General features: G+C 35.8%; 1 protein-coding gene across 4 annotated transcripts in view; it reads left to right on the top strand.

Moving 5' to 3' along the window:
• FBXO34 (F-box protein 34) overlaps positions 1-15622 on the top strand; it is a 48059-nt gene extending 32437 nt beyond the window's left edge. The window contains exons 3-4 of one of the 4 annotated variants that reach the window (XR_004232015.1): positions 11562-13722; positions 15491-15622. Coding sequence is in view for 1 of the 4 variants with exons in the window: in XM_031952623.1 (XP_031808483.1) it covers positions 11750-13651 (1902 nt within the window). In the remaining 3 variants the exon portion in view is untranslated. Of the gene's footprint in view, positions 1-11561; positions 14611-15490 lie in introns of those variants that run through there. The other 3 variants (XR_004232013.1, XR_004232014.1, XM_031952623.1) reach the window with 3 other exon arrangements.
• Positions 15623-16947: the final 1325 nt, after the last annotated feature.

The following is a 16947-nucleotide window of genomic DNA, read 5'->3' on the forward strand; positions in this document are numbered from 1 at the left end:
AAATGTATGTTGAAATTAAGGTGATGTAAAAAAAGTGAAACAAAAAAAGTTTAAAAGTTGTTTAGAATGTGTTGAGAATTGACAAGTAACAAGATTGTTTTATTCAATTTTGTAGGTTGAAGAATCTATAAAAAGAAATATTTTTTGATAACTTAAAATAGAGATTTGAATAACATCTATTTAATTGTGGGATTAATGAGTGCTTTTTGAGGATGCTATAAGTGGTCCACAATGTATTATCTTAAGGTTTGGATTATAAAATTATACCTTTTTTGTTGCTAGAAGGACTTGATATGGTTTTGGTTAATTATCAGTACTTAATAGTTCTACCTGTCTTTTAATCTATAAAATTATAGTAGGAGAAATAAGCATAAACTTTAATATCTCTGGTTTAGGAGGTAAAAGACACATAAAAGTGGGATCAGCTAAGTGGCACAGTAGGTGGAGCACTATGCCTGGTAGCTGGAGGATCTGAGTTCAGATTTTTGTTGCATTGGTTTTGTTTCTGCAAAAACTTTTCAGTTTTATTTATATATTTTTTATTTTGTAAAGATCTCTATCTTTCATGATCCTAAATTCCTTTGCTTATGAACAAATCTGACAGAAAAATTATTCCATGTTCTCTTAATTTGCTTATAATATTACCATTTAGGTGTGAATCATGTACTTCTTTTGACCTTATTTTGGTATATGATGTGAGATAGGTATTGGTCTATATTTAGTTTTTACTATACTGTTTTCCACTTCTAGCAGTTTCTGTCAGATAGTGAATTTTTTGTTCTAAAAGCTTGGATGTTAAACTAGATAATTATGGTAATTTATTAACAGACTTTTCACCTATCTGTTCCACCGATCCACCACTATTCTTTAGCCAGTGGCAGGTTGTTTTTGAAAATTATCACTTTATAATGTAGTTTGTGATCTAATATGGTTAGACCACCTTTTGGATTTTTTTATTGATTCCCTTGTTGGTATCCTTGAGCTTCTGTTCCAGATAAATTTTATTTTTTCTAGTTCCATAAATTCTTTTTTGATAATTGGATTGGTATGTCACTGAATAAAGAGATTAATTTAGACAAAATTGTCAATGAGCAATTTTCTTATTGTCTAGATCTGATTATATTTCTATGAAGTGTATTTTATCTGTTTTCATGTACTTCCTGGGTTTATCTTTGCAAGTAGACTCCCAAGTGTTTTATATTGTCTATAGTTATTGTTAAATTGAAAAATTTTTTTCCTCTTGCTGCTGGACTTTGTTGGAAATCTATAAATGCTGATGATTTACATGAGTATTTTATATCCTGTAATTTTGCTAAAGTTAATAATTTCAAATAATTTTAAATTGGTTCTCTTAATATATTATCATCTACAAAGATTTTTTTTCATTGTCTAATTCTTTTAATTTCTTTTTCTGATTGTTGCTTTTAATTTCTTCATTGGTGGTAAGTTTGCCATTTTTCATTTGTGATGTTGCCAATTTGGTTCTTTCCCTTTTCTAATAAAATCAATTTTTTTTTCATAAAACCAACTTTAAAAAATTAAATTTATTCAACATTTTTCTAACTTTTAATTTTTACTATCACTTGATTTTTAGGATATTTAATTGGGGATTTTTAATTTTTTCTTTTATCTTTTAAAATTGTATACTCAATTTATTTGCTCTTTTTCAGGTAATTTTTTCTGCATCATGGTCTGAAAACGATGCATTTAATATTTTTGCCTTTCTGAAGTTTTTATGCTCTAATATGCGATTAGTTTTTGTGTAGGCATCATGTACTGCTGAGGAAAAAGTATATTCCTTTCTATTCCTGTTCAGTTTTCTCCAGAAGTTATCATATCTAACTTTCTAAAATTTTATTTACCTCCTTAACTTCTTGTTTATTTTGTGGTTAGATTGAGATCCACCAGTAATATAGTTTCTTCCTGTAACTCAATTTTTCTTTTAAGAATTTGGCCATTCCGGGAGAGACTTACATGAACTGATGCTAAGTGAAATGAACAGAACCAGGAGATCATTATACAGGGCAACAAGAAGACTATACGATGATCAATTCTGATGGACGTGACTCTCTTTAACAATGAGATGATTCAAGCCAGTTCCAATTGTTTGGTGATGAAGATAGACATCTATGCAGAGAGAGAGAGGACCAGGGGAACTGAGTGTGGTTCCATAGCATAGCGTTTTCAACTCTTTTTGTTTTTTGTTTGCATTTTATTTTGTTCCCTTCCCCTTTCCCCCTTTCTCTCTCTCTTTTAAGCTGGTTTGATTTCATTTTTCTTATACAGCACTATAATTGTATAAATATGTATGCATATGTTGTACTTCAATATATGTTAAACGTGGTAGAAATATATGTTGACTACTTGTTGTCTAGGGGAGGGCATGGAAGAAAGGGGGGAACACAGAGTTTTGTAAGGGCTAATGTTGAAGAATTATCCACGCATATGTTTTGAAAATAAAAAGCTTTGGCCACTATACCACTTGGTGCATATGTGCATATATGTTTAGTTATTCATATTATTTCGTTATCTATGGGACCTTTGCTATCAGCCCCACCTTCCTTTCACCCTTTCCCCCCCTTTCCTATAGGATAAGATAAATTTCTGTATCTGAATGGGTATGTATTTCCTCTTTGAGTCCAAATTTAATAATAAGTTCAACATTTTGTGCTTGCCTTCTTCCTTTCCTTTTACTTTAATAGGTCTTTTATACTTATTCTTGTGATAATTTGCCCTATTCTGCTTCCCCCTTCTTCTCCCAGTATAATCCTTTTTTTTTTTTTTTTTCATCATATCAAAGTCTACTTATACCCCATACCCTTGACTAAGTATACTCCTAACTGCCCTAATAGAGATACAGTTCTTAGGAGTCACTTCCCATGTCAGGGTGTAAACAATAACCTTTTTATATTTCTCTTTATGAATAGCTTTTTGTTTTTCAAAATACATGCAAAGATGGTTTTCAATGTTCACCCTTGCAAAAACCTTCCGTTTGAAATTTGTCTCTCCTTCCCTACCTTGTCCCTCTCCTAGGCAGCAAATAATCTAATATAGGTTAAACATATGCAATTCTTCTAAACATATTTCCACATTTATCATGCTGCATAAAAAATTCAGATCAAAAAGGCGAAAAAATAAGAAAAAAGAGGCAAACAACAAAACTGAAGAAAACACTATGTTCTTTAGTTTCTGTCATCCATTTTGTTGATGCAGATGGACATCACAGTTGAACATCACATAATTTTGTTACTATGTATAATATTCTTTTGATTCTACTCACTTCACTTAGCAGCATTTTCATGTAAGTCTTTGCAGACTTTCCTGAAATCATCCTGCTTATTATTTCTTGTAGAACAATAATATTCATATACTTATAACTTACGCAGCCATTCCCCAACTGATGAGCTTCCAGTTTCCAGTTCTTTGCTGCCACAAAAAAAGGCTGCTACAAACATTTTTGCACATGTGGGTCCTTTTCCCCTTTTTTAATAATCTCTTAGGGATATAGATCCAGTAGCGACACTGCTGGATCAAAGAATATGCAGAGTTTGGTAGCCCTTTGGGCATAATTCCAAATTGCTCTCCACAATGGTTGGATAAGTTCACAACCCATCACTAGTGTATTAGTGTCCTAGTTTTCCCACATCCCCTCCAGCATTTTATCATTTTCTTTTCCTGAAATCATCCTGCTGGTCGTTTCTTACAGAACAATAATATAACATTCACATACCACAATTTATTCAGCCATATTCCATTTGATGGGCATCCATTCATTTTCCAGGTTCTTGCCACTACACAAAGGTTACCACAAATATTTTTACACATGTGGGTCCCTTTCCCTCCTTTCAGATCTCTTTGAGATATAAGCCCAGTGGAAACACTGCTAACTTGTTGAGCATAGTTCCAAATTGTTCTCCATAATGGTTGGAGCCATTCATAGTTCCACCAACAATATATCAGTGTCCCAGTTTTCCCTCATCCCCTCCAACATTCGTCATTATCTTTTTGTCATCTTAGTCGATCTGACAGGTGTGTAGTGATATCTCAGACTTGTCTTAATTTGCATTTCTCTGATCAGTGGTGATTTGGAGCACCTTTTCATATGACTAGATGAATTTCTTCATCTGAAAATTGTTCATATTCTTTGACCATTTATTATTTGGAGAAAGGCTTGAATTCTTATAAATTTGAATTAATTCTCTATTTTAGAAATGAGGTCTTTATCAGAACCTTTGGATGGAAAGATATTTTCCCAGTTGATTGCTTCCCTTCTAATCTTGTCTGCATTAGTTTTGTTTGTACAAAAACTTTTAAACTTAATATAATCAAAATTATCTATTTTGTGACCAATAATGATCTCTAGTTCTCCTTTGGTCACAAATTCCTTCCTCCTCCACAGATCTGAGATGTAAACTATCCTTCTAATTTGTTTATAATATCATTCTTTATGTCTAGATCATACAAATGGCTTGTACTCTTATAAATTTGATTAAGTTCTCTATATATTTTAGAAATGAGGTCTTTATTAGAAAAGTTTTTTCTCCAGTTTTTTGCTTCCCTTTTGAAACAGGAGTTTTTACTCCTTTTGTAGTAGAAAAAATCCCCGGCAATCTGTGGGGAAGAGATATCTTACAACAGTTAGAATTGCAAGTAAGTACTTCAGCTTTTTAGGCAGGGCTGCTGTTGAAGGCGTGCCTGCCCTCTTACCTGTTTCCATTCAATGGAAAACTGATACACTAGTGTGGGTAGAACAGTGGCCTTTAAGTGATAAATTTCTGGTCTTATTAGATATATTATTATAGATATCATATAATATACTATCGGATAGTATATTAGATATAGTATAGTACTTGTATAGATACAGTAGAAATAGATAGTTCAGCAATTTGACCAAGGACACTTAAAACCATCTCTAAATCTCTAAAATTTCTAAATTCCCTGTATTTGTTATAAGAATGGAAAATGGAGAATGTTGACTGATTTAAGAAAAGTAAATGAACAGATGAAAACTATGGCCTGGACTTCCATCTCCTACTCAGTTGCATAGACAATGGCCTCTCTAGGTTATAGACATTAAGGACTGTTTCTATTCTAGCCCTCTGGATAAGGAGGAAATGAAAAGATTCTTTTTCAGTACCCAACATTAATTTAGCTGAGTCTTATAAAAGATATGAATGGACAGTTTTGCCACAGGGAATGAAAAACAGCCCTACTGTGTGTCAAATGTGTGTGTGGCTACTGCTTTTACTCCAGTAAGAAGAGCATTTCCAAAACTTACGTTCTTACATTACATTTATGATATCTTGGGGCATGCACCTGAGGAGCAAATGTTAGAAGCATGTCTACAAAAGACCATAGAAACACTAAGGAAATATAAATTACATATAGCTCCAGAAAAAATTCAAAGACACGCTCCTTTTCTCTGTTTAGGATATGGAGTATATCCTAAGGTGCTTAGAGTACAAAAGCTATCTTTAAGAACAGAGAAGTTGAACTTCTTATTTGACTTTCTGAAATAGGAGATATTCAATGGCTGCATCCAGTGTTAGGTTTAACTACCTATCAGTTCCAACCTTGATATGACGTTTTAAGCAGAGACACTGCTTTAAACTCACTGTGCCAGCTTACAAAAGAAGCTCTAAGAGGCTTTGAGAGAAGTTGAACTGGCTTTATCCAATGTGGTTGAAAGAGTTATTCAGACACCCTTGAAAATATTAGTTTTTGCTACATCAAGGACACAGTGTGATCGAATGGGTCACCCTCCAAGAACAACCAAAACAAAGCCTTACTCCTTACCCAGTGCTATGTATAGAATTTTATTAAAGGCTGTTAAGAGAGTAGTACAATTATCTGGGATAAGACCTGATAAGAAATACACCTTTTATACCAATGCACAAATTAATATATGCTGTGAAACCATCCCTGAGTGGCAGATTTTATTGGCCACAGCTCCAAATTTTACACACGGGGTCTCCATTAAAGATAAATCTGGCTATTACATAATTGACAATGGATTTTTGAAGAAAAGATTTTTCTTAAAGAACCAACTATCTTTACAGATGCATCCAAATATAACATTTGTGCTATGTACTCTCATGACTTAACTATAGAGTAGTCAGAACTCCTTTTCAGTCCACTCAGCAGAATGTATTGTATGCAATCATGTTACCTCTTACTATCCAGGAGATGTAAATATAATATCTGATTCAGCTTATTCAGTGAGGTGTGGTGCATAGAATTGCCACAGCCCAAATAAAATTTGTAACTTCTAACAAAAAGTCCCCTTTAAGGAATTTCAAGAACAAGTGAGAAAGTGTCAAGGTAAGGTTTATATCTTGCAGGTCCTATTTTGTATGGAAATTCAAAGGCAGATAGCCTTCTAACCATGTCAGTGGATACTCCTTTATTTCAGGCAGCCCAAGAATCTCATTCTAAATATCATCAAGAGGCTGCTTGAGCTTTTTGTTTGCAATTTGGGATAACAAAAGAGGAAGCTACAAGCATAATGAAAGCCTGTGCAGCTTGCCTTCCTTTCCATGCTCCTATGCTCCCTCCAGAGAAAACCTTCATGGTTTGAGACCCAACGAAATTTGACAAATGGATATGACCCATCTTTTGGTCATCTGGATAAAAGACATGTAGTGGACACCTTTTCAGGATTTACTTTTGCGATACCAGCAGCAAAAAAGACAGCCCTAGTGGTCACTGAATTCCTTATACAAGTATTTGCAATTATGGGTGTGCCACAAGCAATAAAAACAGATGATGGACCTGCACATACTTCTAAACATTTTGCATACTTTTAGGACTCAGTGGCATGTGTAATTCTTTATGTTTATTCAAGTTATTTGTTATATCACTACTGGCCTGTGCTATATTGCTATGTGCTTGTGTAATACCTCACATGCTGATGGATTTATGTATACCTGTTTCAAGTAAGGCCCTTCAGTCCAGAGGAAACCTGCTAACAACTGTTTTGGTGGTCTCACCTCTCTGAGAAGTCAGGGAGGGTGTGAGCATTTCCTTTTTGGTGCTTTCACCTCCCTTCCTGAGAAGTCAGGGAGTACTGTGACCTGTTTTAAAATGAAAGTGGGAACTCTGGAGAAGTATATTTGAAACAAGGATACTTAAAACAGTGTTAACTCAGTGTAATTGATAAGATGATGGTTCTCTAGTTCAAGTATACTTAGTATAGTGATGTAATGATGCTCTACTTCATAGGTATTCAACATGTTGTAATGATGTAATTGTAATAGGGTATTTAAAGGCTGAGAGAACTGGGGACCATCCCCATGGTGTCTATCCTGCTGAGACTAAGGCTCATTCTTGCAGGGGATCTCCAGAAAACTAGCCTGGTCATTACACCTTTTAATCTTGGCTGCCTTGGTTTTGTGTATACAAAATCTTTTAAATTTATATTTCTCTTGAATCTTGTATTTGGAGTTTTTCTGTTCAGCTCTGGTCTTTTCATTAGAAAAGCTTGAAAATCTTCTATTTCACCTAATTTCCATTTTTCCCCTGAAAGGTTATGCTCAGTTTTGCTGGGTTGTTGATTTTTGGTTGTAATCCAAGTTCCTTTGCCTTCCAAAATCTGATATGGCAAGGTCTCTGATCCTTCAATATAGAAGCTGCTAAGTACTGTGTAATTCTGACTCTTTGGTATTTGAATTATTTCCCTCTTGCTGCTTACAATATTTTCTCCTTGAACTAATAATTCTGACATTTCCTTGATAATTTTTTGAAAGGTGCTATCCAGGTTTTTTTTTGATCATGGTTTTTGGCTGGTCCAGTAATGTTTAAATTCTTCTGGATCTCTTTTCTAGATCAGTTGGTTTTTTTGTGAGGCATTTTACATTTTTTTTTCTTTAGATTTTTTTTTTTTGGACTGATTCTCAATGTCTTCTACAGCACAGGTTTTTTTTATGTTTATTTTTTAAATTTTATTATTATTATTATTAAAGCTTTTTATTTACAAAACATGGGTACTTTTTCAACATTAACCCTTGCAAAACCTTTTGTTCCAAATTTTCCCCTCCTTCCCCACACCCTCCCCTGGATGGCAGGTAGTCCAGTACACATTAAATATGTTAATATATGTTAAATCCAATATATGTATATGTATTTATATATACATATACTGAACAAGAAAAATCAGATCAAGAAGAAAGAAAAACCTGGGAAAGAAAACAAAATGTAAGCAAACAAAAACAGTGAGAATGCTATGTTGTGGTCCATAACTCAGTTCCCATAGTCCCCTCTTTGGGTGTAGACTCTTCACTGAAGAAGTGGGACTGGTTTGAATCATCTCATTGTTGAAGACGCCACGTCCAGAATTGATCATCGTATAGTCTTGTTATCTCTTGGTTCTGTTAATTTCACTTAGAATCAGTTCATGTAAGTCTCTCCAGGTCTCTTTGAAATCATTCTGTACAGCACAGCTTTTTAAAATTTTCATTTGTTTTATTTTCCCAGTTATATGTAAAAACACATTTTTGGGGGTTTTATGTGTACTACATTCATTTGTTTTTCTTTTTCTTTTTTTAAGTATATTTCCTTGTTTATTATATTGAGAGAAAAATGAGAACAAAAGAGAAGGAACCACAAGAGAAAAAGAAAAAAAATGAATATAGCATGTGTTGATTTACATTGTCTCCATATTCTCTTTCTGAATGTAGATGGCATTTTTCCTTCGAGTTTATTGGGATTGCCTACTATTAAAAAGAACCAGTTCTGTCATAGAATTGCCTAAGTGTGAAGGGGCAGGTCAATTCTCTGAAAGCCCCCACAGCGGTGAATCATAGCACACTTGAAGGAATTGCAAATCAACCTTTATGTCAGTAAAAAAAACCAAACCAAAAACAAAAACCACAGATGTTGTTTGTGAATTGGGAATGAAATAAGTAGGAGCAAGAGGGAAGAGGAGAGAGCAATTGCCTTTCAGTCTCCTTGCATTGTTATCATGCTCTTCACATGAAAGAATCTATTCTGCTGGTCAACAGTTACTACTAACAGGTGACAATAGTTGATCGTAGCACAATCTTGTTTTTACTGTATATTCTGTATATTTTACTGTTTATACTGTATATTGTATATTCCTGGTTTTACTTGTCTTGCTCAGCATCAGTTCATATAAATCTCTTAGGCTTTTTCTCTCTCTCTCTCCTCCCCTTGGTGTTAACACTTATTTTCCTAGACTTCAGGGTTCACACATGCAAAAATGGATGGAATAGAATGAAACTCAGTTCTTTTTATTATAAGATATAAATAATAAAAAATAAAATAGATAAAAATAAGATTTCAAAAGGCAGTTTTATAAACATTTTTAAGATACCTCAAAAAATAATATATTCTAGAGACTAAGGAGTAAATAATTTCCATAAGTGATTTAATAAAAATAAAGAGAACCTATCTGAAAAATCATGAAAGACATCCTAGAAATCTATCACTGTATTGTCACAAGCATGTGTGACTGGATAGCAAACATGGAAAGAATAACCAAGGCCCAAGCACTAAATGCCAACTCAATAATGGGTTACATGGCGGCAAAGAAATACTTAGAGAGAAATCCTGACCAGATCTGTTCATCTTATTGCATGAAACTGCGCTGCTATCTTCTTTCTGGGTTCAGTTTGGAAGATCTCCAGACACATGCCAGACAAATCTGCAGGATGTTCAAACTTGATCTTGGAATTGATGAAGCTTATTTCCTAGACTTGTCTGAATAAGTTATTTTGTATAAGATATTGAGAAAATTCTTGATCTCTTCATTCCCTCTGATGTATATTTTCAGATATTCAGATCAACCTTTCTTGTTTCCTTCAAGTACTCTTTCAGATGCAGAATTACTGTTCCACAACCCATAGGTTCACGTCCATCAGTTCTGACACTGAATGACTGCTCCTGCTGAAGGCTCCCAGGCTTTTTGTTCATCATTAGAAGGTGATCACGGTTACCTCAGCAACCAGATAGGCAGAATAAAAACCCAGACCAAACTGACCATTTATAGAGATAGTTTCACTAGCCTGTAATGTTTCCATAAAAGCTTTGTGCCAGACTTTGCTGTTGTATCAGGATTGTTGATTACGTCAGCTTTGATCATTCCAAAACCAGTATCCAAACTGGTAAAGGTGTGATCATCTTTGTTTGGAATGATATTAATGTTCAGCTCTTTCTCACAATGTTTTACTTGCATCTATCAGACTCTTGTATCTGATTTTGTTCAGGGCACCACATGAATTTGAAATTAGCTCTCTTAGAAAAATGTCTTAATTAGAATAAAATGTATTAATGATTTAAAACATCCACTGAGCAATTTCTACCTGAAAGTCAGAAGTCTTGCTACTCCTCCATTGGTTGGTCCTGGGTCTGCGTTTCCTCCGGCATTTTGGCAGAGAGAGCAGGGGCCTAAGGCTTCAGTTGGCTGCAAGAGTAAAGAAGAGCAATGTGACCCCAGCCTATTCATCACTTTTTTAGAACAATAATATTCTATTATTTTCATATACTATAATTTATTCAGCCATTCTCCAGTTGATGGACATCTACTTGTTTTCCAATTCTTTGCTACTACAGAAAGAGATGCAACAAACATTTTGGCACTACTGCATCAAAGAGTGCACAGTTTTATAGCCTTTTGGGTATAGTTCCAAATTGTGGAGCAAAGCCCTTTAAACTGTGTTGTGATCCCATTTGGGGTCATGTCATTCACTGATGGTGGTAGTCATGAAGTTTGGCAACAGTTAAAAAGCATCAGATATTCCACGAAAATTTAATTCTTATGTAAAAATAAACTAGCACATCCATCTCATTAAAATGCAAATATTTTATCTTTAATAAATGTTAAAATAATGCATCTACTAAAGAATTGTTTCAAATTTTCTGTATGGTTTATTATCAATACATGTTTGATTTGTGTATTTTTGTATACTCATTTTCCTGGAGTCATGTAAAAATTTCTTAGGCGAAAAGGGGTTGGGTGGAGAATGGAAAGAAGCTTGGATCGTTATTTTTTTTTTTTTTTCTTTGATTAGTTTTTGTACTTTCTTTTCCATTTGGCTAATTCTACCTTTTAAGGAGTTGTTTTCTTAAATATATTTTTCTTTTCTGTTTGTCTAATAGTGTTTTTTAAAGGAATTATTTTCCAAACTGTTGGTTCTTTCTTGCATAATTCATTTCTTAACCCAATTTTTAAAAATTTACTGATATATTTCTCTTTTGATATTATCTTTATGAATATATATACCTTTCTTCTCTCTTACCCATTGAGTGGAGCCACCCCTTGTAATAAAAATACAGAGGAAGAAGGGGGGAAAAAGCAGTTCTATCATTTCAGTTGTAAGGCAATTCTGATATTTGCATTATCTCTTTTCAAAAACAAAATTGGGCCACTATAATCATGGAGCCTTTATTTTTATTAGTGGAGTCATAATATGTCTTGTTTCTCTGGCTTCTTGATATTCATAGTGATATTACATTTGCATAAATATGTAGGTATTCTTAATTCTTAATTTATTTCCTCAGCTTTCTAGAAATCATCTCACTAATTATACATTTCTTTTCTGTAGGGCATCTGACTGACCTAAGGGTTAAGCCATATCATAAACTGCAGAAGATAGTTTGACCTTTGGAAACTACAAACTGAGAACTCATTTGATCTGCCAAAGGCAAAAATAAGAAAAAGTGTCCTTCCTTTACTACGATCTTCAAAGTATCCTCTAGAATAGATCCTTGTGGGATTACTTCATCAAATATTATGTGTAATATGAATGGAAAAGGTCCCGCCGAAAGCTTGAATGTTAAAGATAAGAATAATACACCATCCATGACAGTCCAACAAGTAGAAGAAGGAGAAGAGCCATTATGTATTTGGGCTGTTGTGAAACCTGGCAATACTAAGGAGAAAATTGCCTTCTTTGCAGCCCATCAGTGCAGTAACAGGACAGGCTCAATGAAAATTAAAAGCACTTGGGATATTGACGGAAGAGCTACTAAGAGAAGGAAGAAATCTGTGGATCTTAAAAAAGTCAAGGTACAATTAGAAAGGATGAAAGAAGGCAGTGTCAGCCCCTACCAGCCTGAGCCTTTTGCTTGTGATATTGAAAACTGTTCTTTGCATTACATGAGTGACAATGGAAATGGATTCTATCCAGGGAGGCCTGCATCAGTCATTGAAATGGTTGCTTTCCTAGAGCAGAGAGCAAGTACTCTGCTGGCTACGTGCACCAAAAACTGTATCAACTCTTCTGCCACTCTGAGATTCACAAGGCAATCTAAGGAGGTGCCTCCAGCCTCTGATCTCTTTTGTGTCCTGGAAGCCTGCGAGGACCCTCCGAGAGAAAATCCCAAGGGCGGCAAACCACAGGGTGAGACTGTGCACGTGCTCGACATGGTGGCCAGGCTGGAGTCGGAATGCTTGAAGCAGCAGAGGGAACGGGAAACGGGGGGAGGCCTTTCTAGAAATAACAGCTTCCGGAGGCACGTGGGCCGGGTGTTGCTGGCAAACGGCACTCGGGAGGAGGGGAATGAAGCTGTGAAGGGGTTCCCCGAGATCCCAAACGCCCAGGAAAATCCCGCTGTGGCTGGGACTAGAGATGGTGCCCCAGAGAGTGCTGGCCACTGCTCTTCTCTGCAGGGAACAGAGTCTTGGGAATGTGCCTCCCCTGCTTCGCTGTCAGCAGGTGTGGACTTTCATGTGGACAGCGCAACCTTAGAGCCGGGGCAGCAGAGCGCTATGAAAATACAGGGCAGGTGTGACGTGGAGATGGCCGAGGAGCTCCATGGGCCATCTTTTCTGCCTCACACCCAGCCTCAAGAATTACCATCAGATGCTATGCAAAACAAAGGGGGGACTGTTGATTGTATGAGTAAGAAGATTGTGCCATTTCCTAGCCAGAATCCTGATCAAAGAATGAGAGAGTCTGTATGTATTAGTATTTCTGTATCCAAGGTGGAGAAAAACCAGGATTCTGGTATAAGCCATTGTGAAGATCCACTCCCAGGGATGCTGTTCTTTCTTCAGCCTAATCAACCTGAAAAAATTGGTTCCGAATTGAGTGAAAGTACAAGAAATTCCCCAAGATCTCTCTCAAACAAGGTTTCTTGTGCAGATGATACAGAACTTGGGGGGGAAAGTGTTTCAGTGGTAGAGCCCTTTGCACTAGTTGATTCTGCTACAGAAAGTACTATGGGAAATGCACTGCAGGGTTTAGAAGGTGCTTGTTTGAAGAAGCAGGTGTCACATGACTTTTTGGAGACAAGGTTTAAAATTCAACAACTGCTGGAGCCTCCACAGTACATGGCCTTCTTGCCCCATCATATAATGGTGAAAATCTTCAGATTTCTTCCAACTAAGAGTTTGGTAGCTCTTAAATGCACTTGCTGCTATTTTAAATTTATCATTGAATACTACAACATCAGGCCAGCAGATTCTCGCTGGGTTCGAGATCCACGCTATAAAGAAGATCCCTGTAAGAAGTGCAAAAAGAAGTATGTGAAAGGGGATGTGTCACTCTGCCGGTGGCATCCAAAGCCCTACTGTCAAGCCTTGCCATATGGCCCTGGATACTGGATGTGTTGTCACCGGTCTCAGAAAGGTGTTCCTGGCTGTAAGCTGGGTCTCCATGACAATCATTGGGTTCCTGATCTGCGTGGTTAAAGCTGCAGTGTCCATAAGAAAGCAGGAAACTGAAGAGGACTGTTAGAGCCTGTGTGAGGTTTAACTCTAAAGTAATGAGTGATTTATTTTTAAACAATTATATGATCATATTTTTTTTTTTTTTTTTTAAACTTCAGTGAACTTTGTTCTCGATGGCATCTATGTTTTAGGGAGGCCAGTGAGATAAGATTGGAGTGATAGAATAAATGGAGTATCTGAGTTGAAAGTGGTTTGAATGGCAAGCACCAATGACAGGAGAAATATTCCAAATGCAGATTAGTGGGATAAATATATAGTGTCCTAAAGGGACTACTTTTGAAGGGGATGACACTCATTCAGATGTATAAATACTGGTATACGGTTTTTAAAGAAATCACTCATCACTGTATGCTTGATCTAAAGCTGTTATTTGTGGTTAGCAAATGAATGTCATGCCCTGTGTTGTTTACAGTGTATATAATTGTTTTGTTTTCACAGGCTGTGAAAGCAGAGTGTGGCCTTTACTTGGTAGTTGAGCACTTTTAGCTCCAATGTAAATAGCATTATTAAAATCTGTTGTACATAGTCAACAGCTGGCTGAACAACTTTATCACTACAATGCAGCTTGGAAGGCGTTGCAGCTATAGTTGTGTGCCCAGGTATCTTTCCTCAGATTTGTATATCCTGTATAAAACACAAATGTTTCCTGAATAAAATATGAATGTTTCCAATATAATATATGAATGTTTCTGGGAAGAAACTCTTAAATACTGATGGGTTAGCTTGTTAAAAAAAAAAATCCCAAGATAATGGCTTAACTGGACAACTTTAAAATTAGACAAGAGCAACCCTCTGTTATATTAGTGAAAATCAGTGAATAAAAAGAGTACTGTATAGTCAAATTATAAAATTGTTTACTTTATCCATATTGTCTGGTTATAATTTTTTTAACTTCAATAAAATATAAATTCTAAATAGGATCTGAATTTTATAGAGATTTCTTTTCAACATTGAATGGGAGTCAGTTGTGACAAAATGGAAAAGATTTCAAATTGGAGGTGGGGGGGAAGAAGACTTGAAATTGTCTCAGCTCTGTTGTCTATTTAGCTATGACATAAGCAAGTCATTTTACTGGACCTCAACTTGCTCAGTTTTATATCTAAATATCTTTGGTGATCTGGGAGTTGATTCAAGAAAATCTCAATTTCCTTTTTTTTATACTATATATATATATATTATATATATATATATAAATGTAGGTCACATTTATTTTTTTCAGTGAATAATCAGTCACTGTTGTGGGGGCAACATTTCTTGAAAATAATGTGAAACTAAAAAATGCAAATTGATGCATGGGAAATAGGAAGTTAGGTTCCTGTGACTACCAAAAACTTATACTAGAGATTCCTGAAAACACTTTTCTACGACAATTTTTTATAACAAAACATTACTTCCAATAATCTGCACTTTCCTAACAGAAACTATGAAATAAACCCATAAAATGGGGACAGCTAGGTGGCTCAGTGAATAGAGCACCAGCCCTGAAGTTGAGGACCTGAGTTCAGATAAGAAAGAAAGAAAAGAAATAAACCCATAGAATGTAGGAAAGAGTAAGAGGTAACCCTGACCTGGGCAGGGAAGGGCTAGGGCTATGATGTCAAAAGAATCTTGAGGCGAAAGAGGGAAAAGGAGAATGGTTATCTTTAATCTTTTTGGCCTCATGATTGAGCATATTGAAAAGCACATGCTTGGGTCAGAACTCTGCCATTGATTGCCACAGGTTGGTGGGCCGCTGGAGATAGATAGATGTCCCATTTCATTTACCCACAGACTTAGCCACTTTTCCATTTTTTTTTTCAGTTCTTTCATCGCTCGAACTTTCTGGAGCTTGCATTGTACCTCTTTTTCTCAACTGTGCAAAGCCACCGATATACTTGGTTGTCAACATGAAAGTGAAAATGAAGTTACTAATAAAATCCATGTGAATGCTTACATTGTGTGAATGTGAAGATTATGTTTTTTGTTGAAAAGTGTGTCCCAGTTTGGTTAGGAAAGTTGTACTAAGTTCAGAAACAAGGGCATGGAGAAGAGTAGGTTGGTAACCCTTTAATTCTACGATCCTGTGAACAACTCAACACATCTAAATGCTTCATTTTGAAGATGAAGAAACAGACCAGAAAAGATTGTGACTTTCCCCATATATCTTATAAATGGCAAAGCCAGGATTTGGCCCCAGGTCTTAGATTCCACATCTAAGACCAATTCTTACAGTTCCTGATACTGTTTAGAGATGAGGAGGATGCTTGGTAAAAAAGACAATTGTCTCCCCTTCTTAAGGAGCTTGTCTTATTGGGGGCATATTAATGACACATGAATTGGATCTAGACCTAAATGCAACAGCTCATGGAATGGGGAGATCATTAAGGACATCAACGTTTCACAGAAAGTATATTAAGAATAAAATAATAAATTGAAAAAATTAACATTACTTTCAACCCTTTTAAGTCTTGCCACTCATTTGGCCTTCTATTATTCCTTAGTTATGCAATGGAAAGTGTGAAATGCATGGAGGGTTTAAAGCTCAGCTACGGACAGCTGGTGTGGCAGAAAAGATCCTGTTTTTTTTAAATGAGAACATATCCAACCTCGACTACATGCCCTACTGTCTGCATGACCTTGAACTAGTCATTTGTTCACAAAATGAGAGTACTCCTTATCCCTCCCTACCTTAGAGCACGTTCAGATCTCAAATGAGAAGAAATAAAGACACTGGCAGAGTGCTAGTTATTACCATTAATCTTGAGTGAACAGCAGCAGCCAAGCATTGTCAACCCTCGAGTTTCTGAAAACCATCTTAATATGGCAGAGCCACATGAAGCTTCTGTCACTGAAGGCCATGAGACTCCTGGGATCCCAGTGCTGATAAGAAAAAGCCTCTTAAGTCCTTTTACTGTCCTTAACACTATCCCCAGATACATCCCTGGACTACTACTAAAAAAAAAATTGCACTTCCCTCCCTATACCACAATCTTTGTTAAAATTCTGGTGTTAAGACAAAGGTCCTCCAGAAATCTTAAAGCAACCCTGGATAGATAGCTTGCTCTTAGTTTAGAGGTCTATGGTTCCTTAAGGAGTCTTGGAGATTTGTACGGGGAAAATGATTGATCTGGATTTTCAGTAACCTTTTAAAAAACTTAGCATTTCCTTCATTTATGATGGTAGGATGAAATTTCTGCTGTCTTCCCATTCTTAGCTGTGGTGTTTTTAAAATTTGCCAAATGCCTAAAAAGGCAAATACCTTATTAAGTTGGCTTCTT

Source organism: Sarcophilus harrisii, chromosome 2, assembly GCF_902635505.1.
Source record: "Sarcophilus harrisii chromosome 2, mSarHar1.11, whole genome shotgun sequence".
Lineage (NCBI taxonomy): Eukaryota > Metazoa > Chordata > Mammalia > Dasyuromorphia > Dasyuridae > Sarcophilus > Sarcophilus harrisii.